The sequence below is a fragment of the Calypte anna genome, chromosome 4A (genome assembly GCF_003957555.1).
Source record: "Calypte anna isolate BGI_N300 chromosome 4A, bCalAnn1_v1.p, whole genome shotgun sequence".
Lineage (NCBI taxonomy): Eukaryota > Metazoa > Chordata > Aves > Apodiformes > Trochilidae > Calypte > Calypte anna.
Window position 1 is genome coordinate 16610323 of NC_044248.1, and position 26703 is coordinate 16637025.

Sequence of the window (26703 nt, forward strand, 5' to 3'; positions counted from 1 at the left end):
ATACCATACAAGAAGAGATAAATTGTGCTTTCCACTTTACTGTGCATTATCCATAAACTCAAAGCAGGAGTCTGCCAATTACTGCTGAAAAATCCAGCTAAACATACTAAAATATACACAGCTCTAAAGCTGCTATAAAAATGATACTTAAAAAAAAAACCTATATGCATCCCACACCAAGACAACTTTCATGATGTAAGGAAGAAAAAAAAGGTTGGGCAATTCTCGACAAGAGCAATTGTTATGATTTACTGATACTGTGCAGGTACCTCTCCCAGTATTTAGCATTTAGTATCTTTTGAATTATGACTGTTACATCCCTCCATCTAACAAGTCATTATTGCAATAGTGGGTTTAATCTATTTCACACCTGGGAACATCAAAAGTGAGAGGGTATTTTAAAATAGGCTATTTTCAAAGTTACTATTGCACGTGAAGTAGAGGAATATTCTCAGATTTTAAAAATTATGTAGAGTAAGTCCATAATAAACCAAAAGGTGTTTGAGATAACATACCATGGAGATATAAAGGTCTTCAGCAGATCACAGGACTTAAATACCTCTAATTTACCATATAGGACTAACGCACCCAATATATTTACCGGGGTTCAATCAAGTTTAATTTTAGGGCTTTCCTTAAAAAAGACCATGCTGCCACTTCAGAGCTCAGTTTGGGGCATTCCTGTACTCGCCAAGCATTACGTGGGCACCACCTGGCACTCGCAGCATCCCCCGTGCAGTGGGAAAGCCGGCACCTTCCCACGCCGGGGCTTCGTGGCACACACTGACCAGGCTACCCGACATCTGTCCCTAGCGGGCAGCCCTCTTTTAATATTTCCGACTGTACTGGAAGAAGCTGCTTCAGCCTTCACTCTGCTGCTGGAAGGGCACTGCCCGTGCACCCTGGAGAGGGCACTGACCCCGAGCCCACAGCCACTGCCCGAGGCCTCCGCAGAAGGCACCACCGGCAGGACAGGGCTCACGGCCAACATCGCCTGGCTACCACCGACGGGAGCCTGGCCGGGGAGGCCACCGCCCACCGCCCGCCTCCCGTCACCACTCCGCCGGGGAGAGCCCCAGCCCGGGTACCTGCAGGGGCTCCTCAGGGTCCGCCTGGGCTGCGGGCCAGAGCCGGCTGCCCAGCCCAGCCCAACCCAGGCCCCTGCAGCCCCCAGCCGGGCCGGAGCACAGGGGAGGACACGATACTCACCCCTGGCCACCTCGCCGCTGATCCCCGCGGCCCCAGCGCTGGCACCGCCGCGGGCCCTCGGGGCCGGGGGTCGGGCGGCTGCCCCAGCGCGGGCGGCGAGTCCCTCCCCGGGCCTGGCGCGGCCCCGGCCCCGTCCGCCCTGGCGCCAGGGCGCCTCCATTTCTCCCCCGCCAGCGAGCGAAGAACAGCGGGGGGAACCTGGACCTCCTCACGCTCCGCGGCTGAAGCCGCCCCGCAGCGACCCCTCCTCCCTTGCCCGGCCCGGCCCGCTCCCTCTGTCCGGAAGCGGCGGTGGAGGCGGCGGGGACGCCTCGGAGTCCCCGGGGCAGCGCGACTACAACTCCCAGCGCTCCCCGCGCGGCCGGGGCGGAAGCGGCGGCTCGGGGACTCCAACACCCAGCGTACACCGCGGGGCTCGATGGCGGCTCCTAGAGGCGGCCCGTCCGCGGTTGGCAACCAGAAAAGTGTTTGGCGATGCCTGTCCTGGCAGCTACTCATTATCTAATATTTTAATTTCTCCTTGCTTGCCGATCTGGCCCCAGAAAGAAGGGTTGAGCTCTCTTCCTGGCAGCCGTTTCTGCAGCCTGCGGTTGTTGAGTGCATTTTTCCCGCAGCTCCTCTCCTGTGTGTGAGAGATTCAGAAACCGTGTTGAGAACCTGTATGCTGCCTTAAAAGTTCTGGTACATAAATGCAACTTGAAAGATTTTAAATTAGATTGACATTTTCTGATAGCTCTTGTGTTCTGCCTTGCTGTGCCAGGAGGAAACAAGGCATGTAGGTTTGGGGGTTTTTTTCAGCACATTCCTGTTTATAAAAATTAAATAGTAAATAGTACAAGCTTTCAAATGGAGTCTGAAAACAGTAAACTTCTGGAGGTCACTTCTAGTTCAAAGTGTTAAGTAATTTTTGTTCTCAAGAAAGTCAGCTAGTGACTGCAACTCCTAGGCTGAAGGATCAGTAAAGAAGAAATACGAACAGTAGATCTCTACCTTTATTAACTGAAACTCACATCAGACATTTCTCTAATACAAAGCCTTAAACTCTAAAACAAAGGAGAAAAGTGCTTCCTAAGTGCCTAGTGAATTACAACCCAGCCCTATGGGATGCTGCTGTCATACAGGTAGCAAATTATATTCAAGACCTGAACTGGAAGAACGCTGCTTGCCAAGTCCTGCGTTCCCAGTAACGCTGCTCTTGGATGCACAGGGAGAGGCTTCTGGACTCCCCTGTCCCGGAGGGGGAGGGATTTACATGAGAGAGTACAACAGAGGGCTAGGAGGGTAATTAAGGGACTGGAACACCTGGTAATGAAGAAAGGCTGAGAGATGTGAGGCTTTTTAGTCTGGAGAGGAGAAGACAGAGGGGATCTAATTTATGTATATAAATGTATGAGAGCTGGGCATCAAGAAAGAAGTGACAGCCACTCACATGTGCCCTGTGATAGCACAAGAGGCAATGTTATGCCATTCAAAGCACAAGGATCAACAGTGAATGAACAGCTGTTTAATATTTAATTAGTTAATATTTATCATTATCCATATATACCCTGTGCATTAATTACTTCATAATGTTTAATCCTGGCAGTGAAATTGGGAGTTATTTATAGATTTCTGGCATTCTAGAAATCCATCTATATTACAAAAAAAAAAACAAAACCAAAAAAACCCTAGAAGTGAATGCACTTCACAAAAGATAAGATGTATAGTATCTCCGTCTTATTAAGGAGAAGAATGAAAGCACAGAGATATTATTAAGTGACAGTAATGTTTACATATGTCTTTTTTAAGAGTAGCCATACAGTTTCCCAGGATAATCAAATTGCCCTCAATACAGAATTATCCTTCTTGCAGAATACAGAATTATTCTCTTCTTGCAGTCCCTTTCTTCACTCCCTGTCATCAAATTTTTCCAACATTAAGTGGCTGTGATCAAAGTCTATTGAAAACACCCAGCTGAAATCACCTGAGATTGCAACTAATAAAAACAATTTTTGCCAGTAGAAAAAGACAAAGATTAAGAGGCAATTCCAAGGAGATAATCCTTCTTAAAGCAGTTGAAAACATATCTGACATAAGAAACAGTAGCTTCTACTATCTTAGTAGTAGTTATGAACAGAAGAAATACCCTATCAATGAACAAATTACCTACTCAGTTGTATTTTTTTCCCCAACAACAGCTACAGAAGATGCTGCAGGGAGAGTTTGGCCTCTTTCTGTCATGTTTGTCCCTTGCACTCTGCCAGCATCCAAAACTGTTACATCAGTGACATAAAGATTTCTAAGGACATATCTTAGAAACTTGATAGTCCATGCTCAGCAGCCACAGAATTATATGAAGCAGCAGTCTTCAGTATTACATACCTCTTATTATTATGGAAAGCACACCTAGACTTTGAACCATCCAGATTTTGTCATACTGATGCCTGCAAAATGTTGTATTTTCTTCTGTGTTCCAATCTCAGCATTCAAAAAAAGGGACTGATTAAAACTACTCAGTCACATTTCAAGAAATCAACAGAGGTGGTCCAAATAAAGTAATAACATTTTCAAAATCTTACAATCTTCAGTACTCACATCTGCATGGTAGATGTACCTAATAATATCCCATACTTAATTAATCTCATGTTAGCCAATAGATAGTAAAATGTATTTCTTTATACACAAACTTAATATCATAGTTCATGGCTATATTGACTTGAAACAGGATATTATTTTAAACCAGTCAGGAAACCATTCAGTATTTTCCAGTGCAGGGCTGCTCGTGCCTGAGCGTGTGCTGTGGGTGCTGGTACCCGATGGGCTCAAACTGCATCAGCAGATGGTGCCACCTGGGTGTGTGAGAGCAAGGTGTCATCTTCCATCCCTTTTCTCAACTCTTTCATTTTCTAAAACCTGCTGAATATGTGCTGCTTGTAGGAAATTAGTAACATTAACTCAACAAACAGTTTTTAATAGTCAGGTCCTACAAAGATTATAAATTAATGTGTTCAGCCCCAGTCAGGGATTTGACCCTAAGTCTTACTGGCAACCTCCAGTGTTACTCCTTCGACACTCCAGGTTTATCTGTTGATGGAGCTGCTTCTTCTAAATCTGTGAATTCTTGCTCTATAATTGGTTTCAATATTTTCTCAACTTGTGTAAGTCTTTTTTTCAGTTTCTGTTGAGTAGCTTCATACTCAGCCAGCAACCTGGCAAACTTTGTTTGTAATCTGTCCATTGCTCCTTGCATGTAGTTGACCTTCTCTTCCAGATCTTTAGGATCGTTTCCTGAATTTGCAACTTCAATGTCCAACAACCCATCTTTCATTAGGATTTGCTTGCCTTTTTCTTCCAGCATGGCCTTTGCATCTGGATACTCTGTCAAAGCCTCCATGAGATCATCTTTAGACAGACAAAACAAATCTGAGTATCCAATACTTCTGATGTTGGCTGTTCTTCGATTGCCAGCTTTGCTACCTTTAATATTTAGAATACTGATTTCTCCAAAGTAGCTGCCATCACTTAGGACCACAAACTGGGTAATTCCATCATCAGCAACTACTGCCAGCTTGCCTTCTTTGATAATGTACATCTCTCGTCCAATATCTCCTTTTCTGCAAATATAATCTCCAGGACTGTACACTTGTGGCTGGAGTTTCAAAACCAGTTCAACCAACAGACCAGCTTCGCAGTCTGCAAAAATCCGAACTTTTCTTAGGGTTTCCAGGTGAACATTGATTGCAATCTCTGCTCTTAGTTTATCTGGCAGATACTTCAAGACTTCCCTTTCATCCACAGCCTTTTTGTTTGTCCATAGGTAGTCAAACCACTTTATAACTCTTTTTTCCATGTCTTTACTCACATTCCGAAAGTGCATGTACTGCTTGATAGCGTCGATCCTTGCTTGAAACTCTGCCCTGGCAGCATTCATGTTGGAGATCATAGAGCCCACGTTACCAACAATGGTAGCAAAAATCAATACTCCAACCAAGAAGTCAATGACCACAAAGAAATACTCAGAATCCCGTACAGGAGGGGGTGTTTCACCGATGGTAGTCAGGGTCAGTGTTGACCAGTAGAGGCTGTAGACGTACTTTCTTGTCAGACGGGCAAATTCAGGATCAGAGGTGTTAGGGTAGACCCATGTGTCAGCCCCAAACCCGATGGCTTTGGAGATGGAGTAGTACACACAGGCATTCCAGTGAATAATAATCACAATGTACATGACAAGGTTAGAGATCCTGAAGATATTTGGGTAGTTTGTCCTTGTTTCTGTTCGCTGGAAGAATTCAAACATCCGAGCTACTCTGAGTAGTCTGTTTATTCTTAATTCTGGGTAATTCAGTCCTAACTTCAAGTACAAGAGATCGGTTGGTATGATTGACAGAAAATCTAATTTGAATTGAAAAGATGACTTATACTTCTCTCGAAGCTTTTGTTTTTCATTCACCAGAAGACCTTGCTCCAGGTAACCTAAAATAAAAATGTAGATAATAAAGAACGTTAAATAATCAACTGTGTCATGTTTAATGTCAGTTCAAATCTACTTTGGAAAATATTTGGGGTGCAAGTTCCAGATGGTACATAATTTCTCTTACATTTTAATAAGCAATTTCTTATTTCCAGATAGTCAACTTAGTGCCAAATGGTTCATCTTGAGCTAAACTATTCAGCTTGGAAAATGAAATATTTCTAGCTTCGATTCTTCCCCTCGGCTTTTCCACTGTGATGAACTTCAGAAAAAAAAAAAATAATCCAAAACCCCATAACAGCCTTTACAGGCTGTAGGAAGGGTGGTGGTTAGTGAGGGAAAGAAGATGCAAATGAGAAGCTGCAGTATGCTCAATTACCTCAAAAATCAAGCAAATACTTGAATCTCCTTAAATACAAAATCCAGATTTAAGTGTTAGTTTTTCAGAATGCCTGATTCTCACTCAGTTGCATTATGTTTATTTTGTCTTGCTGAGTCATCTGCAGGCAGAACAGCTTGTATCTAGCATACATTATGGCTAGCTTACCTCAAGCTTTATGTATTCTTTGAGTAATGAATCAGATTTTCTCCTATTTTTACAGGTCACAGTCTTTCAGAGATTTGTCTTGAAGTTTTTTTAAGTATTGTACCTCATCAAGGGTACCCAGATAATAACAACAGAATTCTGAGGATTTTAAACGACCTGACACAAATAAATGAAGAGTAATAACCAATCTTGAGTATACTTACCTGTTCTTGTCCGTACAAACATGTCAACAACATAGATGGCATCAGAAATGTAATCAATAATAAACCATGCTAATAAGTAGTCATGCTGAAGCTCATCAAAACAGGCTCTGTATAGGAAAAGACAATTAAATTGCCATTAAATGTAAATCAAATACTTGTATCAAATCAGTGATGAATCATATATATATTACTCTATTCAGGAATACTGTGATTTGCCAGGAGTACTATATAGTCATTAGAGGAGTACATCACCTAGCAATAATCATGGTCCAGTTGTACATGACAGGCATTGTGATGCAAAACAACCAGTTGTAATATATATTTCCTGCTGGGTCAATAGTGAAAATGTCTTTCTTCTTCCTAGGTGACAGACAGGAAAAAGAAAGAAGATTTAATGTGAGACTTTAAATACACAGAACAATTTTTGAGGAATGAAGCATTCCAGAAATTGTTATTGCAAAGTAGATGATCTTTAGTATAAAGTTAAGCTTCCTTGCTTGAATGCATAGAGAACATGAAGCTGCTTTTTAGGTTTGACACAGGACACAATCTATAGAATCTAAATTTTGCTAAGAAAAATCAGCTTGGCAGTCCCACTTCAGTTTATTTTGGCACACATAATTCAACTTTTTAAAATAAATCGGTTTCCTATCCAACTAACTGTCTTGTCTGATAGGTGATATGATAATAATCTTCTAACAAATTACAATTATTATGTAACTACTAATGTTTAAGTAAGTGAGACAAACCATGCCTTTCTCCCTGGGAAAAATCTAACTCTGAGCAATATGAAACATTGGCATAATTTTTATCATACAACATAAGCTCCTACTGCACTGTTGTAAGTTTCTTTTCCTTGGCCAGAAAATGATGATTTTATCAAGCTACAGGTAAAGCGAAAGTTTTCAGACCACAGAAGATTTTACTTGCTTGTAGGTGCCCTTGTGTGCAGCAGGGATTGCTTTACACTGGCACACCTTTTGCTGCAGGGTGTTATCCAAAAAGTATTGGACAATCAGAATCCAAGTGAGATTTTGCTTGACTTTTTTTTTTTTCAGATCAGTTCTATGCATGTATATTTCTGTCGTCCACAAATGAAGTTAAATCAGAACAACTCCACTCTAGGGAGAACAGCAGCACTCTATACACTCTTTCATAGGAGTATAAGCATCTTGTTTACAGGATCCATGAATGGACTCAATTTTACATCAAATACAATTTTATCAGACTAACATAGCAGGACCTTAATGAAAAATACTTACTCTTCTTTATTTTCTTTCTTCTTGGATTTATCTTTATTTTTGTTTTTCTCCTTTTTTTCCTTCTTTTGTGTTTCTCCATCCTTTTTTTTTTCTGACTTGCTAAGAAATACATTGACATTTTCAGTTACAGACTAAGTTAAAATATATTTGGAAATAAATGAAATGTCTAGGACATTTACTACTATTTCTAAGAAGTAGTAAGGTAGCTCCTTATCTTACCTCTTCTTTTCTTTTTTTTTTTTCTTCTCCCTAAGGAAAATGAAAATAATATAGGCTTATGGGATACACATAACTATTTTCTTCCACATTTACTTATTAGAATCATCTGAATTCAGTAAGTATCAGGTGTTTGGCCTTAAAGACTGTTTTGCTTATTGTATTCACATAGAATTATTTTTATTTTAAATTAATAGATATAATTCCAATAACTTTGGTATTGAGAATGATCATCATAATTTGTGTGCCTGAAGTTCAAATGTACATAAAGTCTCTAGGAATTACTTGAATGACATACCTGTTTGTAAATTAATTATTATATATATATTATTCTTTTTCATTGTTGCTTAAACAACCAGTTTGGCAGTACTCCCATTTTCTGAAAAGGCAAAGATACTTACTCATCTTTATTACTGTTGTTGTTAATATTGTAGTGTGCAAACCCACCAGGTAGATAGAGCTGCCTAAGGAACAGCAAAACAACACAGTTACATAATATCTGCTGAAATAACCCAAAAGGAAGTTTAATCTAAATTGTTGTGCACTGTTCCTCACCATGTCAGTCATGGGTTAAGTTTTTGAAGGAAACTGAAGGAGCACAGTTTTTTATCTCCTGAATATATACAATAAGCAACTTATAACAATATTTTTAAATGTATTAAGAGAATATAAAGAAAATCAGATGGTGGCAAACATCTGTGTTTAGTTTATCCCATAAAAATTATCAAAGGAAAAAACAAAACGCCAAGCAGACACAACATGGTACATTTGACATACCTGTTTTCCCCTTTGTCTGTCCGTCCAGAGTCCTCACTAGTGTCTTGCACTACCCCACAGGGAACAACTGTATGGGAGTGATGGGTCTCAATCACTCCTACCTTCATGGTCAAGTTTGTCTTACCATGGGTGATTGAGGAAAAAAAGAATCAAGTCATTTCACAATTAGCAGAAGTAACAAGCAATTTCTTTTTCCCCTGAAAGAGGAATCCTTCATATCCTTGCTTATCATATCCTCAAAACCAGTGATAGTATTTCCAATTTCTCTATCCCATGACATCCCCACCAGACAAGAAAGGGCACTGTGGGTGCTCCAGTATTGCTGAGTGACCAGGCAACTGCTGCTGAAGAGAATGTTCAAGACTTTCTTTGAGAGAAGGTCTTTCTCCTGAGCCTAATCCCATTCCTTGAAAATATTTGGACAACTGTAATTGAAACATCTATCACTGTTCCTTACCAGACTAGGAAACATGCATTGGTTGGATGTCCAAAGACATTTCAGGATTTCTGTCATCTAATACTTAAACTCCGTTGAGAACAAAGAGTAGGTTCTGTAACCAGAAACTTAAAGACTGATGTAGTTAAGAGTCTCCTTAGTCATATAGCAAGTCAGACATAAATACCTAAAGTTAGTGGCCATTCGTGTCTGCTTTGCTCATCCCAGTACTAAAAAACAGAACATGTTTTAGTGTTCATAACTACTGCTCTCCATTTTCAACACTACTCTCTCAATTTTGTGAGCTATGTCTCATCATCAATGAGACTTCCAATTCCTTTGGCATCAGTTGTGTCTACAAGTGTGATCTGCCCTTGGCAGGGCCATTTAGGTAGGATTATAAAACAGATGCTGTCTGCTGCAGTAACAATATCCCTGTGCGTGTGAAATCAGAGCACAGAGATGTCTGTAAGTCACAAACTGACAAATGAGTGGCTGCACCATTGATGAAGTAAAATTCCATAGAATTAATCAATCTTAAAGAAAGTGCTTCCATTCTGTAGTCAAGGACAACACAAAAGACATGCAGGATGATACAGCTGCCACTTAACTGCCAGACTTGCCTGACTTTCTTTATTAGTCAATTAAACTAAAAATATTCCTATACAGAAATAGGACAGGGACCCCATGTTTCCAGCAGTCATCAGACATGAATGGCACATGATGCAAAAAATAATACAGCAATATGCAACATTCTACAGAGTAGAAGGATAAAGACTGAAGATAAGGGTGGGTTCTTCCACAAGTAGTCTTAAACTTAGTCCAACATTGCTAGTCAGTCTTTAAATGCTTAAGAGCAATGATCGAGTAGGTCTAAGATGTTACATAAAAATAATGTTTCTAAGATATAGTATACATTAGGTTACATTCAACAGAAGACTAAAAGCTGTAACAGAGTTCCCACTGACTTACTCCAAGGATAAATTGTATTTGAGAGCATAGAGGCTGAAAATACACTAGGAAGAATTAAGCAGCTTTATGTAGACTTATAGGCACTTTGAAAGCTCTACTAATGCTGGCTCACAAAATTTCATCCTGATTTAACCTATATCCTCCATAGAGCCCCACTGCAGTCCACACCACTCACAGATAATGGTGCAAAACAAAGCTGTGTCCAGCCACTTCCACTCACTCATATCAGCCAAATGCAACTGTATTAATTTCCAGTGAAATCATTCTTCCAGCAGAGGAGCTCTAAACAAGTCAGTTCACAATAGGAGTCCCAGTACCAGTATTTCTACATAGGAACTAATTTTTCATGTTTATCTGTGCTGTTATCTTATCTGTGCTGTTATCATATCTTATAATATGTTATCTTACAGCGTTATGCTATCCACCCATACTGATTTGCAGAGGTGCTAGAGGTTGAAACCATGAGAAGAATGGGCATGTAGAAAAATCCACACTCATCCAGACTACTTAGCCTGGAGTTTAGGCAAAAATCTGTATCCTGTGCATTCCCCTTTTCTTCAAGTAAGGAGGATTTTCTGTGCATTTTTGCAAACAGACAGATTCCTTTGGCTCCATTATTGTCCACTGGGGTATGTTCCACTGCCAAAGGAGCCATGAATAGAACTTGCTAGGAGATGCCATTTTACATCTTTACTGAGGTAGTGGAAGCAGTAAATGGGCATTAAGTAAGCCTGAAAATCCTTTGCGTATGGAAACTGGAAATATTTACTACCCTGTGGTCTCAAAATCCTAAATCTGAATGTCAGGCACAGGTGACTGCCCTGATTACCCTTGTCAGTCATATTTGTAGCACAAAAAGATCTTCAAATTTCATTAGTTTCAAAGCAAATTGTGAGGAGTTTTCAAATTCTTAAGTCTAAGAAACACAAATGCTGACTGCAGCATGTGCCTATTTTAAGTTGGGTACAGTCACTGCTCCTTGTTTGGGGACAGCAGTTACAGCACTTATGTGACAAAACCCCAACCCTGTGAACACTAGAAAATGTCTCTTTAAACTCAGTGGGCTCAGAACTCACCTTAATGCATTTTTAAATTGCATTATAGAGGTTTCTCAAAGAATACTTCAGGTAATTTTTACTAAATTATATCACTACCAGATTTCTTATTCTGTAGTCACACCTACTTTTCATAAACTAAAACACTGACACCAATTGCTACACTGCTTTTATGTTAAAAATCCACTGCTCAGTTTTTAGTCATATTTAGGTAGTAAATTTGAGAAGTAATACAGCTAAATACTTGTTTTAGAGATATTTTAGGTTTTCACTACATTATTTTTACTGTATCATCACAAATAGCTTGCTAGCTTTGAATTTTAAAATTGACAGCTAAGATAAACAACTGAATTTTCAAACATTATGACCTAAAACCTAATTATAGTAACTACTATACATCAAAATCTTTAGGGCTGCAAGAAAACAAAAGCAATATTATCTTCTTACAGGATTTTAGTAAACAAAAGATCAGCTTCAATCTCTTCTGCTCTTTTTTTTTTTAGTTATTTCTCACTTTTTTACTGACCCACCATATTTACTTCTTACTATTTTCAGAGAGAAAATACTTTGAGTAAGATTACCCGAGAAGAGAATTTTCATCATAAAAATATCTACTTTTTTTCTTTACAGAAAGTAACAAAAAGCCTCGCAAAACATTAAAATCTGTATTGTGTTACAATGAAATCTAATGTGCAATCCTGCAATAAGGAGTTCCATCAGGGTGCATGCTTACCTTTGCAATGTGATCTGCTGCTTCTAGTAGTGCCTGCAGTCCTTTAAATCATCCACCTTTCCTTACTACATGAGCAGAGCCACTATGGAAAGCTAAATATAATCAACATTTCATATATACATCTCTTATTGATCAGTTTCTCAACCAGCCAGTTCCATGTGCTGTTCTCAGAATTATTCTCAGGGAAGAACTTGCGTATTAGAGGAGGATTTCCTTGACCTAGTGATGGATTTTGAGATTTAGGGAGAGATGAAAGTGACAGTGGCAGTAATTATTATCCCTCACCTGAAGAAAAGCTTACTAGCCCTATCAACACACACAAGAAGTGACAAATACTGAAGCACACTCTGTTTTAAAACTTGAAACCTATCATTGTACATTACTGTATGTTCAGTATTGTCTGCTGGCCCATTTTCTGAATGTTGCTGATGCTTTTTTACAGTATTAACAGGCTCTTTACTACAATTGATGGAACACCATAAATTGAAATTTCCTATTTATCATATTGGTGAATAATAAAAAATGGCATTTTAAACATCTGGCGTAGTTTTACGTTCCTGTTTCGATGCTTTTAAAAGCCTTTGAAGTGGGAATATATATTTAGTGGGAAATGATTAGGTTGATTAGGTTTTAAGACACTAAAGTAGTCTTCACATTTGGTATGGATTATGACTTTGCAAAATGGTTGTAAAGTAGCTGCAGTCCTCCTGCTTTAGACATGTGCAAGAGTTCATCTATGAAAGCCATACATCCAAGGAAGTCCCCAGCAAACCCGAGTGGACTTTGAAAAGTTGTTGAGGTATTTGAATACCTCAGCTTTCCTGCTTCACTGCTGGCTCCCACAAAAATGAGAAAAAATATGTTTTCTGGAGATTGAATTACTGGTTTTTTCATCTGACATGTTTTATGGGGCCCATTTTGGAGAAGAAAAAGAAAAAAAAAAAAAGAGAGGAAGAAAAAGAAAAAAAGGCATAGGCATTGCTGAGCATGAAATCCAGTGCAATAAATCTTTTAAGCAGCAAAACAAATAATTTTTCAGATTTTAAATGATATCTTGGTTACAATAGTTTTGTTACAACAACAGCTGAAGTTACTGAATTACTTTTTAACTTTGCTTCAAAACAAGCAGAATCCAGGAAAGCAGTCCAAGCCCTGTGAATTTGAGATTAAGACACATTGGTTCCCTTTACCAAGAGCAGGAAGAAGCAATGCCAGAGCATTCATATAAACCAACTTAAATCTTGGAGCCTAAGTGACTGAGTGGTCATTCATAAGTAGATTGACACATTGTAGATACAATCACAAGCCCAAAATGATGCTCAAGGATAGACCTTTTTATTCTGGTGGAGAACAATCCGTTTTCTTTTAAAATAAGCAGTCCTGTAAAGCAGGACTTATTTTTAACTTATTTTTTCTTATCTGTTTTACTGTGGAGTTTTTCAAAGAAGAAGATGAGTGCTACTGGGCCAGACCAGTTCCATGTACTGGGTCAGGACCTCATGTACCTGCAGAGATTTGCAGAACAAGCTCTGAGTTGGCTCAACACAGTGGTCTCTATTCTGCCTCCCTTTAAAAGCCAATTACATAGCTGTCACTGACTTCACTGACAATTGCAGTAGTTGAGCATCAACATTTTTTCACAGATATTTTTCCTATAATTCCATATTCCAGTGAAGTAACCTTGGCTGGTGGGAGAATGACTGCACTAATGGATTATTATTTCAGTAGGACAACTTTAATCTATTTTTGTAGCTTGCTTTGTCATCATCTGTAATTCTTCTCAATCCTATTAAAGCTACCTCTAGCTTCACCTATACCCAAAACACCAGATAAATTATACACATGTATTTATAAATAAGCATGCTTTAATGGCACAACTTTGTCTTTCATCTTACTGTGCTGTAGCTGTGTACACAGATGAGTGTTTGGATGGGGACCACAGTTTTGGGCAGCTTATTTTCTGAAAATTCTGTGCTGTCCTTTCTAGTGCTGATGTGATTGCAGCAATAAATGTCATGTAAGAAGTGGTGTAGCTGGAAAGGCTGCAAGGCTTCTGGCTTATTTAATACTCCTGTATAGAACGGTCTTACAGGGAATTCAGTATTTCGAAGCACAATTGGCCCAAACATGGCTTGGGGGCTGGAAAACCATCAGTGCAAGCAGCACCTCCACCAGTAGGTGGTACTATATGTTTACTTTGGCGTTAAATGGGTGCTTGGTGGAGAGGGAAGAAGTAGGAGCAATTTAAAATGTGTGTTGGTGCGTTTGCTACCCATAGGCAGGTGAGGCTGGAATCGGACTGGACAGACTGCAAGCCTTCTGTAGACAAGAGCACCATCAGGCACACCATCCAGCACCACATAGCATGCTAACAGACTATGTCAAAGCATCTTCCAAGTCCATACTCTAGTTTTCCCATGAGTACTCCGTCCAGGGATTAACACTTCAGAAATGTCTGCATGCACAACAATCACTGGCCATGCCCATCAGTTATTGGTGTGCCCTGAGCTGAACCTGCAGGGAGGTTGTCCTTATGCCACCCAGGCTGAGGTGGCTTGAGATGCTGCTTCTCATCCCATCCTGGAACCTCCAGGGAGCAGAGCAACTGGGCCACCAGAAAACTCTCTGGAAAAAAAAGATAGAACTTCACTTCCTATTATTGCTGGGAGAAAAACAAGCATGGTGACCCTGCAGGAGTGAGCTCTGAGCAGTCAGTTGGGATTTCTGTTTAGCAGAATTTTATTTCCAGCTAAAATAATATAGGAACTCTGGGGTGGTGGCACAGAATAATGATGCTAGAATGTTTACACATGCAAGGGTGATTCATCTGAGATCAATTCTACTTAAAAGAAAATCACCAATGTATGATATTGTCACTGAAAACTGGTAGAAAATGCACTGTAGTTAAAATAGGCTTGATATTTCTAGTCTTGCTTGTCTTTCTTTCATTGTAGTAATGTAGGAGTTAAGACAGCACCACGTGGGCATTTTTAAGGTGAACTGCCACAAAATTGCTTTGGCTGTTGGTACATAGATATTGTTACTGAAGACAAAAAAGCTGATCTGTTCTTAGCTGACATAGCTTCACTGAAATAAGTGATTTGCATCAGATGATGACCCAGAGATTGCTCTAAATCAGTCATAGGTACCATTCTGAATTCTTTATGTCTGCCCACTGACTTGGATTGTTAGTTACAACTTTTTTTTACTTCATTTTTTTTCTCAGAAAAAAAGTTTCATAGTATTTTTTCACAGTTTATTTTAGATATAAAAACATGAAAAATCACATATATGAAGATTTTCAAATAAGAAACATTTTAATGCATATAATCGTGTAGGTTGGAAAACATCCTTAGGATTGTCAGGTCCAACCATTAACCCAGCACTGCCAAGTCCACCACTACACCATGTCCCTAAGCATCTACATGTTTTTTAAATACCTCCAGGGATGGGGACTCCACCACTTCCCTGAGCAGCCTGTTCCAGTGCCTGACAGCCCTCCCAGTGAAGACATTTTTCCTGATATCCAAACTAAACCTCCCCTGACACAACCTGAGGCCAATTCCTTTTGCTCTATTGCTTGTTAATTGGAAGAGATCAACCCCCACCTCACTACAGCCTTCTGTCAGTTAGTTGAAGAGAGCCATAAGATCTCCCCTTCAGCCTCCTTTTTTACAGACTAAATGATCCCAGTTCCCTCACCTGGTCCTTGAAACACTTGTGCTTTAAACCCTTCACCTTCAGCTCTGTTGCCCTTCTTTGGACATGCTACAGCACCTCAATGTCTTTCTTGTAGTGAGGGCCCCAAAACCGAACACAGTATTCAAGGTGTGGCCTCACCAGTCCTGCTGGCCACAGAATTCCTCATATAAGCCAGGCGGCCACCTGGGCATGCTGCTGGCTCATATTCAGCCAGTTGTCAACCAATCTGTATCTCAGACTAAATATTGCATTCATTAACTAAAAATGCTTTGATGTCCATGGTCTGTTAAAGGAGCTGACTTGTAGAGAGGCTGATCTGCAGAAGTGTTAACTGCATTATTTCTCAGTATACTTGTTCTGCTTTCTGCATCACAATAAAGCCCTAACCAGTAGGTCAGCAAGAGCTGTGACAGAGGAAGAGGGGGTCTTTGGCAGCTTACCCCACCAACCCTCTCTGCTACTTCAGCAGCTCCTTTGGGGTGTTACCACCTCCCTTCTCTGCAGCTCTGCCCTGCTGAGTCACTTGCAAGATTGACACTCCATGTGCTTCAGTCAAATTGCAGGATGCTGGAAAGATTGATGCATTTTGGCAGAAAGAGAGTGTGAACACCCAGACTTGACGTATCTGAGGGAACACAGAACAAAAATAGCAGTTGGGAGCAGACCGCAGACATGTATCTTAACATATATGTGGATTTTCCTATGGGCATGTAAGAAGAAATTGTACAAGAAGATGAAGTTTGCTCACAATTTTAAGATCGTGCTTTAATACTTTAACTTAACAGACTTAAATACTGTTTAAAATTACTGCTTTTCTGTAGCAGTAACCTCTATTCTAGAAACATTAATCAGAGAAGTCAAATTCTTAGCAGCCTGCATTCAGGTCAGGCCACTTACCATGGATGTTCTTTCAACTGCAGACATTGTAAACAGAAAGTAGATCAGTAATAAAACACAGAAAACAAAATGCAATGCAACGCTCCTTTCCCCCTAACATGCAGAATGCTGTCTGTATTTAAAAAATAAAAACAGAAATTTAGACAAAGACATCAAATTTTATCTCTCACTTTAACCTCAGGACTGCAAAGTCAAGGATGCCTAGGGCAGGGAAAACAAAGTTACTGTCGCTGTATTTCACCAGTCTGCACCAGAGCTAAAACTTTTCCCAAATATGATAAATTTAGGTGCTGTGCTCCAAAGTTTGTTTACAACCCCGCTAGCCTCAAGCAAGTACCTGTGCTGCTCTATGGAGCTGGGTTACATTTGCAGTTTTTCTCCAGTTCAGGAAGTTCTGCATGCTAAAGGTACTCAGACTTTCCCATTAAGTTTGCTGGGCAATCGTAGGTTAACATATAAGGGTTTATTAAGCCATGTATTTTGTAAATGTGTTTCACTTACCCATGTTTAAAAACAGGGCCTTGAACTTCTACCTTGAAACTATTAATTGGGTAATAAGGATAATTGTTTCTTATGACACCCTGGAGCCTGTTCAGCCACAGTCATCTCAGGGTGAGTATCACCAGGTGCTGCCCTAGTTCTGTGAAGCTGGGAAAGTCTGTCTGGGGAATCCCTCCACCTGCCCACAGAGCCAGAGGTCAAGGCTAGAACAGGTGGCCCATCACACACTTGGTGTGGCTGCAAAATAAAGCTTTTCATCTCTTCTCTCAGGTGTGAAGAAAAATTAAATCTGTAGAAACTTCCAGTGGACACAAATACTGCCTAGGTACTGAGAGAGCTTCTTTTTGATGCAGTGTTCCCATGGGGTTGCAGAAGCCCCTAGGGATTGCAACCATCAGGTCAAGGGAGGTGATTCTTTCCCCTCTGCTCTCAAGAGACGCTGTGTCTAGTTCTGGAGCCCTCAGCACTAGACATGGACATGGAGCTCATGAAGCAAGTCTAGAGAAGGGCCATGAGGATGTTCAGAGGGCTGCAGCACTTCTGCTATGAAGACAGGCTGAGAGGGTAGGGGTTGTTCAGCCTAGAGAAAGATCTGGAAGTCTTTAGAGTAGCCCTTCGTACTTGTATGGGTGTACTGGGAGGCTGGGGAGGGATTTTTTTTTACAGGGGCATGACAGGGTAATGGCTTTAAACTGGAAGAGGGTAGATTTAGATTAGATATTAGGAAGAAAATCTTTAGTGCAAGGACAATGAGACACTGGAAGAGGCTGCCCAGGAAAGCTGTGGGTGTCCCCTTTCTGAAAGAGTTTAAGGCCAGGCTGGATGGGCCTTCGAGCAGCCTCGTGTAGCATAAGGTGTCCCTTCCAACACAAACCTTTCTCTGATTCTATGACCCAGTTCAGAACCCATCCAGTGTCACTCCTGGTGTCCCGTGTGCCCGTTCTCCGTCAGGACGCGCCCACAGGTGCGGCGGGAATGCTGCCCCCACCTCCGGCTCCCAGCCCGGGGACGCTCCCAGGTGCGCCGGACCGCGCCCGGGCAGGAGGAGCCGAAGCCGCCGCTGTCCGCAACGCTGCGCAGCCCGCAGAGGGGCCGCCCCGCAGCCATGGGGCACCGGGAGGCGCTGCCTGCCCGCCCACCCTGCCACATGGGTCAGTGACTGCGCGGGCACGGAGGGGAGCGGGGGGCTGCGCGGGAGCGCGGTGCGCGGCGGAGGGAGGGCTCGCTGGGGACGCGGCGGTGCGCGGAAGATGCGCGGGGGTAGCGCTGTGCTGTGGACATGGCAGTGCCCGGGGCGTGCGCGGTAGTGAAGGGGCGGTAGGTGCCTGCAGCCCCCCCGAGCTGCCCCTGCGCGGCGGGACCGACTGTCGTCATTACTGCATACGTAACGATTTGCTCCGCCGTGACGTCACGCGGTTGTTTTCGGAGGAGTGTGGCGGTGGTGACCGTGTCCAGGCTGCTGAGCGTGTTCTCCCGTGTCTGGTGTGTGTCTGAACCCTCATTTGGGCACCTGTTGTTGGTTTTTGTGAGCGGGGCTGTGCCCGGGAGCGATGCCTTCCTTATCCTCAACCCATTGACTTTTGGCCCCAGCAGCCAGGCCGTAGTGACAGTGGGCTTCACATTTCCCGGGTGACCGAGAAGGGCATTTCATGGCCCTGCCAGGTGTGAGCTGAGCCGTGAATGTAATGAAAATTATCAGATTGCCTCTCTGATGAAATAGTTTTCCAGATGACTTAGGACCAGGATCTTCAGTGTCAGGTTGAAAGCTGAAATGGCTGTCACCAGGTACTTTATTCCTGCAATGCTTTTGCAGGGCTGCACTTAAAAAAAAAATTGCTACAAAGTGAGTGTAGTACCAGGCTGGAGGATCTACTCGACTCAAATAATATTCAGGCATTTCAGAAAATATTTTTGATTTAGCTGAATCTTAAAAAGCACTTTAGACATTCAACAGGGGCAAAGTGGTTTCCTGTTGCCATCAACCTTGAGTCAGAGATGAGAGCTTTCAGGGGTTCTGCTCTCTGGTTCACGTTTGTTGACATCAGGAAGTGGGAGGTGAAACCAGCTTAGCTACAGAAACTGAGCAAGCTGAGCTTGGGTGCAGAGCAAGCCCCGTGGCCTCAGAGATTTGTCATCTTCCTCAGTGCTTCCAGGTAATCTTTAGGCTGGTCGGAGAGGGGAGTACAGTAATAGTAATTCCTGAATCAGCCTCCTCTCCCTAGCAATCTGTGATCAGTAAAGTGATGTAACATTTTACATGGAAATGGAACAAATGACACATTTTTTAAAACCAGAAAAAAACCCCAACCATACCAATAAGCAGAGATCACAACCATTCAAATTTACTCTTTTCAGCTCGCAGACAAAACAGGCAAAAAAGCCAATGACTCCTTCTAGATCTGAGCAAAGGTTGTATTTCAGAAAGGAGAGAAGCATCCTGTGGCAGTCACTGACTTACTTACTACAGATGGCATGATTAAATTTTTATTATTCTATGTTACAAAGTCTGCTGGGGAACGGAAAACTTAAGAATTAGTAGTAGAAAAAATAGGAGTAGTGTCATATGGAAGGGACATATTCAAATTCATCTAGATGCTATTCATCTACAGCTGAATGGAAGTACACCATTCACAAAAAAGTGGGAGAAAAGTGTTATTTTCCTCACTTGAGAAACCCAACATGCTGGTCAAAAGTTGCCTTTATCATTGCAAGTAGGTAAAAGACCATACTTACCAAGAGCTTTTGTCGTGCGTTCTTTTAATTAAAGGCAAGAACTGTTGCTGCTTCTCACATAAGTCTGTAGTAGCTGAGTAGTTGTGGTGCAACCATCACCTGTCCAGTTTACCATCATTCTAACGTATTGAGAACTAAGGGACTTAATTCACTGGCAACCTGTCTGCTATTTTGCCTTGTAGTGATGTGTGTTAGCTAAGAGAAACATTTATGCTTAGACATTATGCTTATGTAATTTTCTTTTGTAATTTAATCTTTAATAACTATGTCAAAAAGTATATGGAAAATCTAATTTCTTTTACCCTACCCAATTGCAATTTCTAGTAATGATAGGATGGCAGAATAATATCTGTCCTACACACCATGCAGAAGTAATTTCTTGTAGCTGTAAAGTATTTAAGATTTTAATCTCCAGCTACAGAGTATGGACATACTCATCTTGTGGGACCATTTTTACAAACTCTGGCTTAGCAATACAAAGCAGCTCCTGTTATGTGTCACTTCTCTTGGCAAGCAAGGAAATGTGATTGCAAAGCCTGAAAATCAAATGATAGCTTATGGTAGTGTGTTGTACAGTGTGGCACAGGACAACCAGGAGCAGATATTAATTCTCAGTTCCTTACTTGTATATGGTTATATCTTCCAGCATGTACCAGCATTGTCAGCTGCAAATGAAGAGACACTGTCAAATTTCATACATTTTTTAACGCTTTTGATATTTTAAATATTCCTTCCTAAACAGTGTAAGGTGAATTATCCAAGGCTGCTTATTGCTAATTGTGCAGTGAACTACTTTTTACAGAACATGTGAACTACTTTTTACAGAACATGTTTCCAGTGCTTAAGTATGGACAGACACAGAACCACATCCTTTTCTATAAAGTCTCCAAGAGTTTTTTCAGTTGGGGAAAAAAAAAAAAAGAGAGCATATTACTGATGGTGCCACTCAGCAGGATGAATCCTTCACGTTTCATTTTAATTACAGGGGAAACATGGAAAGCAAAATTATTTGTGCCATTCAGTGCTTTATACGAATCCCAACAGACTGAGTATCCATACTTCTGCATCTGCTCTTTCATATTGCAACATGTCTTTGTGATAAAACCTTTCCTTCCAAAAAGGCTGTCCTTAAAAGCTATTCCAGCTAGATCTTCTGATCTCTGCTGTTGTGTGCTACAGGCTACTAGTAGAAACCGTAGCCATGGATTTGGGGATATGTTTGTGTTCTGGGGGTGTGGTCTCTGCACATCACAAAAGAACCCATTCTTCTTGGGGTTTTCTTAAGAAGAATCATAAGATTAGCTTTATGATTTCAAGTCAAGTTTTACGTTGAACATAACATTTTATTGCTGCATTCCTTGGTATTACCCTAATTGCTCAACTGAAACAATGTAGTGAAAAAAGTATTTATAAAATAGTGTGTACACTGGTGGATTACAGGGGTTGGTAATGACCTGGGGCAGCATTGTGTACTGTCTATCGATTTTGTGAGTTGTTTGCACAGACAGAAACAACAAGTGCTCTGGGAAGATGTGGAAAGAAGTGAGAAGAGTAAAGGGCTGCTCCAGAGCTGTGCCTGGTTCATGAATCACTTGTTCCTCTCCTCTCAGGTGCTGTGCTCTCCTTTGCTTGCCATGACTCGTGCCAGGCATGGTGCCAGATCATCAACGTGTCTGATTCCCACTCTTCTCTCCTCACCTCTGTGGATGGGATTCTCAGTGAAATGAACCAAAGCATTTCCACACCTGCTGGAAGCAAATATCGCCTCTACGTTGGCTTGGCCCTGGCAATAGGTTCCAGTATGTTTATTGGTTCTAGTTTCATACTGAAGAAGAAAGGACTTTTGAAACTGGCAGACAGAGCAGTCCTCCGAGCTGGTAAGTGGTGGTGTCCACCTTGCTCGTGCTGGGGAGACGAATGGCTCTGTTATGACTCGGCAAAATCAAGGCTCAAGTCACAGGTTACACATTTAAAATTGTCATAGTTGAAAACCATCATACTTTAAAAGTGATCAGAAGTCTTTTCCTGGCTTGGGATGGAAATACAGTGTGATTATAGATACTGAGATTTCCGAATTCTTAGGGCTATGGGGGAAGCTGTGAGTATTAAATATAGTGAGCTGGTTATACTTCCTCCTTGACAGCAGCTAGAACCCAAATAAAGTTATGGCTTATTCTTACCCTCCAAGATGTTTTTTTCTGTCTTTTTTCTCATCTTTCCCCCCTCCTTTGAGATAGAAAGTCTTAAGATGGTAACTAGTCTTTTTTTTTAAGGAATTGCAATACTTATTACAGAAGTTTCTAGAGTTAATACAAAGATTTAGTCTTCCATCAAAATCGACAGATGAAGAGCTAGAAAAATGTGGAAAGCTTTTGAAAACCTACTGGACCAATCTCATTATTCCCTTTGCATTAGCAGTTTTTCTTTTGTTCTTGTTTCTTGTAATACTCTCCCAGCTAATGGGTTACTTGAAAAAGCAGTGTTACTGAATGTTCAATAGACTTAATTTATGGAAAAAAATATTAAAGCATGCAGTGGCATTTTTCTTTCTAATTTCTCTCAATTTAAAGAATAAGCAGAGTGAAAATGAAGCTGACTGTGTATGAATATATTTGATCTGACCTGGGAAAGCACTTTGAAGCATTTCTTAAACTTATCAATAATCTTCGTGGATATTTTACTTTTGCTTTGAACTTTTCCTTTAATGAGATATAAATTTGCAGAAGTCCAGGTCCCAAAGCAGTAGAGCAATTAATAAAAAAGGCAGTGAATATTCAACTAAATATTCTTCATGTCGCATCCACGTAACATGCTCTTGCAGTACTTTATACGAGTAGAGGCAAATGTGAAGCTGTAGTTTGGTTTATTATAATTTATAATAATAATTATAATAATATAGGTGATATCTTTCACCTAAAATAAGATTGTTCTTTCTGCTTTCAGGACAGGGTGGATATTCTTATTTGAAGGAATGGCTTTGGTGGGCTGGATTGCTATCAAGTAAGTCACCTCTTTCCTCTCAACCTGAATGTAAAATGCTACAGGCAGTAGATTGTTTTAAATGGATTTATTTCCTGACTTTCAGTCCTTTCACTTGAAAGGAGTGTCTTCACAATCACCTTTATGACAGAAGCCATTCTGATATCCCATCTCTCAAATACTCTGTTTGCTCTTTGCAGAATATAATCACCTTTTCTTTAATATCCAGTTAAATATGTCCAGCTTCCAGGAGTATTTAGGAGAAAATATTTTACTTTCTTCAGTCTTTATTTTGTCCAGAGCAAGTCAGATAATTTTGAACAGAAAATTTGTGTACTTTGTGCAGAAAAAAAAGATTTTGTATCATATCTATCATACAAAATGTTTATAATAGCATGCCTTTTATTCCCCCCCCCCCTTCAACCTGACCCAAATGTTTTCTTCTGCAGTGGGATTAGGAGAAGCTACAAACTTTGCTGCCTATGCCTTTGCACCTGCAACCTTAGTTACCCCCTTGGGTGCACTAAGTGTCCTCATAAGGTTAGTACAAACTGGAAGCAAACTTTGACAAGGGAACTATTCATTGTGTGAGGAAAAAATAGTGTAATTGGCTGAAAGCAGAGAATTTTAATAGGAAAACTGAAAAGCAATATATTGACAAAAAATGCCTTTTGTTTCATGGTGGAAAGATCCCTTGCTTATTTAGAATTTAATTTCCTGGGTAGAGGGAATCAGAGGTTATGTTACAAAGACTAATATATGCTCTCCCAGCAGCCTTCCACCTATACTACAAAGTATTTCTTACCAGCATGTACTGGATACACTACTGGTGCACAGTGGTAGAAGGCTATAATCCATCTCATCCTAGAGAACTGAGGCTTTCTTAAAATGTCTTACCCTGTTCCTTCATTGGTGACAAAAATACACTGTTCCCCCATTAAAATGTTTTCCATGACACTTTTTTTTTAATAGGAGCATAGTTACATATTAAGGCACTTAAGGCACTTAGCAAGCATTTTGGGTTTGTTTGGTCTTTTCCAATTCTGTCTGGAAAGAAGACAAAGAAAATCTTTTCTTTTTCAATATCCACCATTAAAATTTGGTTCGTTTGAAGAATGAATGCCCTTCAAACACTCCTGTTTATTCCTGTTTATGAAGAAGCAAATAATTTCCAAGTACATAAGCACAGATACTATGGCTATCACAGAAGAAGACAAGACATAGATTATGCATCCAACAAACATTCTGGGAAATAATACATCAGCAAAATGCAATTATTGTATTTTAAATGTAAAACTTATTTATAAGACCTGACTATACTGTATGAAACAAAGTGTTTAAAACCAACTTGGGCCACAGTTTTGGGTTTTTTTGTTGAAAGATGCTTGCAGTAATCAACTGCTAAAGATGCAGCTGTCATAGCATATTCTGTCATAGCAAAACCAGTGTAACTGTCACCTACCTGCTCTGTGAGGCAGCCTTATTTGGGCCATGTTATTATCCTTGGGTTAAATCCTGAACCCCTGGGAAAGCCTGGGGTCAGCCCTCTCTGAAGGAAGAGACATGCCTTCTCCATGCCTTTGGGGGAGTCCTGGCAAGGAGGAGGGATCAGGGTTGCTAACCCTCCTAAAACCTGGCCTGACCTTCTTAGTCCTGACCAACCTTCCTGAAAAACTCTTTACAATGTTATTTTTTTCAGGCTGGTTTCCCATATATCCAAGTTTGAAAGATGTTTTTAATTAATGTCACATTACACAGAAAGACTTTGAATGTCTCATGTGGCTGGTGGAGCTGAACCTTCTATTTCTGTTTCGCCAAACAGTGCTATATTGTCATCCTATTTTTTAAATGAGAAACTGAATATTCATGGAAAGCTGGGCTGTGTCCTTAGCATTTTGGGGTCAACGGTCATGGTTGTTCATGCCCCTCAGGAGGAGGAGGTCACGTCACTAGATGAGATGGAAAGAAAGCTGCAAGATCCAGGTCTGTATGCAGTTGCCATGAACTTGTGCTACGGTTCATAGAGAGGTGCTTATGACACTGAATAATTTTGCTCATGTACTTGAACATAATCTGGTGTTTTTTCTCATGCACATTACTCATTTGCCCTTCCCTCTTTCTTACAGCATTTGTTACGTTTGCTGTTCTCCTAACAGTTGTTGTTCTCCTGCTGATTTTTATTGTGGCTCCAAGAAGAGGTCAGACGAATATATTAATCTACATTTTAATTTGCTCACTCATTGGTGCCTTCTCTGTCTCATCTGTGAAAGGCCTTGGCATTGCCATTAAACAAATGCTGGAGCGGAAGCCAGTTTATCAACATCCATTGGTTTACATTCTGATGGGCATCTTGTTGCTCTCAGTCAGCACTCAGATCAACTATCTCAACAAAGCACTGGACGTGTTCAATACATCTCTGGTGACACCTATTTATTACGTGTGTTTCACCACAACAGTTGTGACATGCTCCATCATCCTGTTCAAGGAGTGGAGTAGTATGGACCCAGGTGATATAGTGGGAGCCCTCAGTGGATTCTGCAGTATCATTATAGGGATTTTTTTACTGCATGCTTTCAAAAATACCAATATCACCTGGCATCAGTTGATGTCTACTGTTGCCAAAGAGCCGTCATTACCATCCCATGAATACGAAACCCATGACACTTTATTGGAGAGCATGGAGGACCCAGCTTTAGCATGTGAGGAGGACAATGTTTTATTCAGTCAATGAAACTCTTAAATGGTGCCCATCATCAAAGTACCATGAATTGCAGGTTGAGTCCACCTGTGTCTACCAGAATGCTCTTTTCTGCCATCCTCTGATAAACCATCTGTAAAGCCAGTTACATGTGGGTCACTCCTCTGTACCAGCTGTTGGTTGTAATGAATGAAAACACACTATAAATAACATGAGAGAAAGAAATCTGATGGTAATTGTATGTCAGGCAATGAACAACCTTATCCTTTTTTTATGCAGCCTCTCCTACTGGAGAATTTTAGCAGAAAAGAATGGCCTTTGTAATCTATGTTCACTATTGCACCAAAGTGCCATGATAAAGCATAATCCTTGCTGAACTGACAAGTACAGTCTGCTATTCTCTCAGTGATGGCCTTAGTATTTCAGGCTTTCTTTATATTTTTATAATTTATTGCCTAGCAAACTTGAAGGTAGTCCTCCAAAAGATACTAATTGGAGATAGAATATGAAGAAAATATTGTTCAACCCTTCTAGATTTGAGTACAACATTTTATGATTTGTTTGTTTTCCATTTTTTATGACCTTTCAATGACTCTTGAATAGAAGTCACAAAAAATTTATGAAATATGGTTCTTAGTAACCATTCTCCTTCAAAATCCATTTCTTAACAGCAAAGGCTTAGCTCTTCTGCCTTAGGAGTCCTGAGTGGATTTCAAGTCCCTGGATGTGCATGTACCTTTTTATTTTGAAACTATAATCAAGTTGCATTTTAATGAAAAACAAAATAATTAGAGGCCTGAACACAGTTGCTGCTGTCTCAAAAAAATTCTGTGAGATGAAAGAATAAATTGATCAAAGGCAGAAGAAAACCTGAATGTGGATTTAAGAATTTCCACATTTTGTATACTACTCTGAGGGCCTAATATGAGGCTTTACTTCTATACTTCTTCCTAATATTGCCACCTATTCATCAAAACCCATTTAAGGTTTTTGAAGTATTTTCTCATTTTCCAGAAAGATATCATTATTTCTCAATAGCAAAACAGTTGCTATAGAAGTGATATCCATTCTCCATGTGTTATTTCTAAAAACACTAAGTAAAGGAACCAGTGCAAACAAGTGGCAAGAAACATGAAAGCATCTTAGTTTGGCCTTTTCATCTTTTCTAAAAATGAGTATTCCCCTCCATTAAATGTTTTACCCCTCCATTAAATGTTTTAGCTATTAATCTACCATAGGCCTCTAAGGTCAGTATCTGCAGCACAGTATGCTCCTCAGCTGTAGTCACTGATCTTTATCTCACAAAAAGTTTGCACAGTCCATGGTTTACTCA

At 40.5% G+C, this 26703-nt stretch overlaps 3 protein-coding genes across 3 annotated transcripts in view; 1 reads left to right on the forward strand and 2 right to left on the reverse strand.

Moving 5' to 3' along the window:
* Positions 1-1369, reverse strand: part of NFXL1 (nuclear transcription factor, X-box binding like 1) — a 42254-nt gene extending 40885 nt beyond the window's left edge. The window contains exon 1 of the mRNA XM_030449769.1: positions 1210-1369. Coding sequence (XP_030305629.1) covers positions 1210-1369 — 160 coding nt within the window. The remainder of the gene's footprint in view (positions 1-1209) is intronic.
* A 2877-nt stretch (positions 1370-4246) lies between these two features.
* On the reverse strand, positions 4247-8771 carry CNGA1 (cyclic nucleotide gated channel subunit alpha 1). Its single transcript, XM_008491909.2, has 7 exons — positions 8647-8771; positions 8289-8351; positions 7891-7920; positions 7672-7770; positions 6662-6769; positions 6410-6516; positions 4247-5661 (listed from the first exon to the last, which is right to left on the reverse strand). Exons 1-7 carry the CDS (start codon positions 8769-8771, stop codon positions 4247-4249), a joined length of 1947 nt encoding a protein of 648 aa, XP_008490131.2.
* A 9272-nt stretch (positions 8772-18043) lies between these two features.
* Positions 18044-25403, forward strand: NIPAL1 (NIPA like domain containing 1). The gene is made up of 6 exons (XM_030449953.1): positions 18044-18111; positions 21304-21570; positions 22637-22693; positions 23122-23212; positions 24495-24655; positions 24799-25403. The coding sequence occupies exons 1-6, from the start codon at positions 18066-18068 to the stop codon at positions 25401-25403; spliced, it is 1227 nt and encodes a 408-aa protein (XP_030305813.1). The 5' UTR covers positions 18044-18065.
* Positions 25404-26703: the final 1300 nt, after the last annotated feature.

Coding starts and splice junctions, on each gene's coding strand:
- CNGA1 (XM_008491909.2), bottom strand. CDS start 8,771: ATGAAGGTAGGAGTGATTGAGACCCATCACTCCCATACAGTTGTTCCC. Junction 8,352..8,646: donor AGGTATGTCAAATGTACCAT/GTTGTGTCTGCT, acceptor GCTGTTCCTTAG/GCAGCTCTATCTACCTGGTG. Junction 7,771..7,890: donor AAAAAAAAAGAAAAGAAGAG/GTAAGATAAGGA, acceptor TGTATTTCTTAG/CAAGTCAGAAAAAAAAAAGG.
- NIPAL1 (XM_030449953.1), top strand. CDS start 18,066: ATGGGGCACCGGGAGGCGCTGCCTGCCCGCCCACCCTGCCACATGG. Junction 18,112..21,303: donor CCGCCCACCCTGCCACATGG/GTCAGTGACTGC, acceptor CTCTCCTCTCAG/GTGCTGTGCTCTCCTTTGCT. Junction 21,571..22,636: donor CAGAGCAGTCCTCCGAGCTG/GTAAGTGGTGGT, acceptor TTCTGCTTTCAG/GACAGGGTGGATATTCTTAT.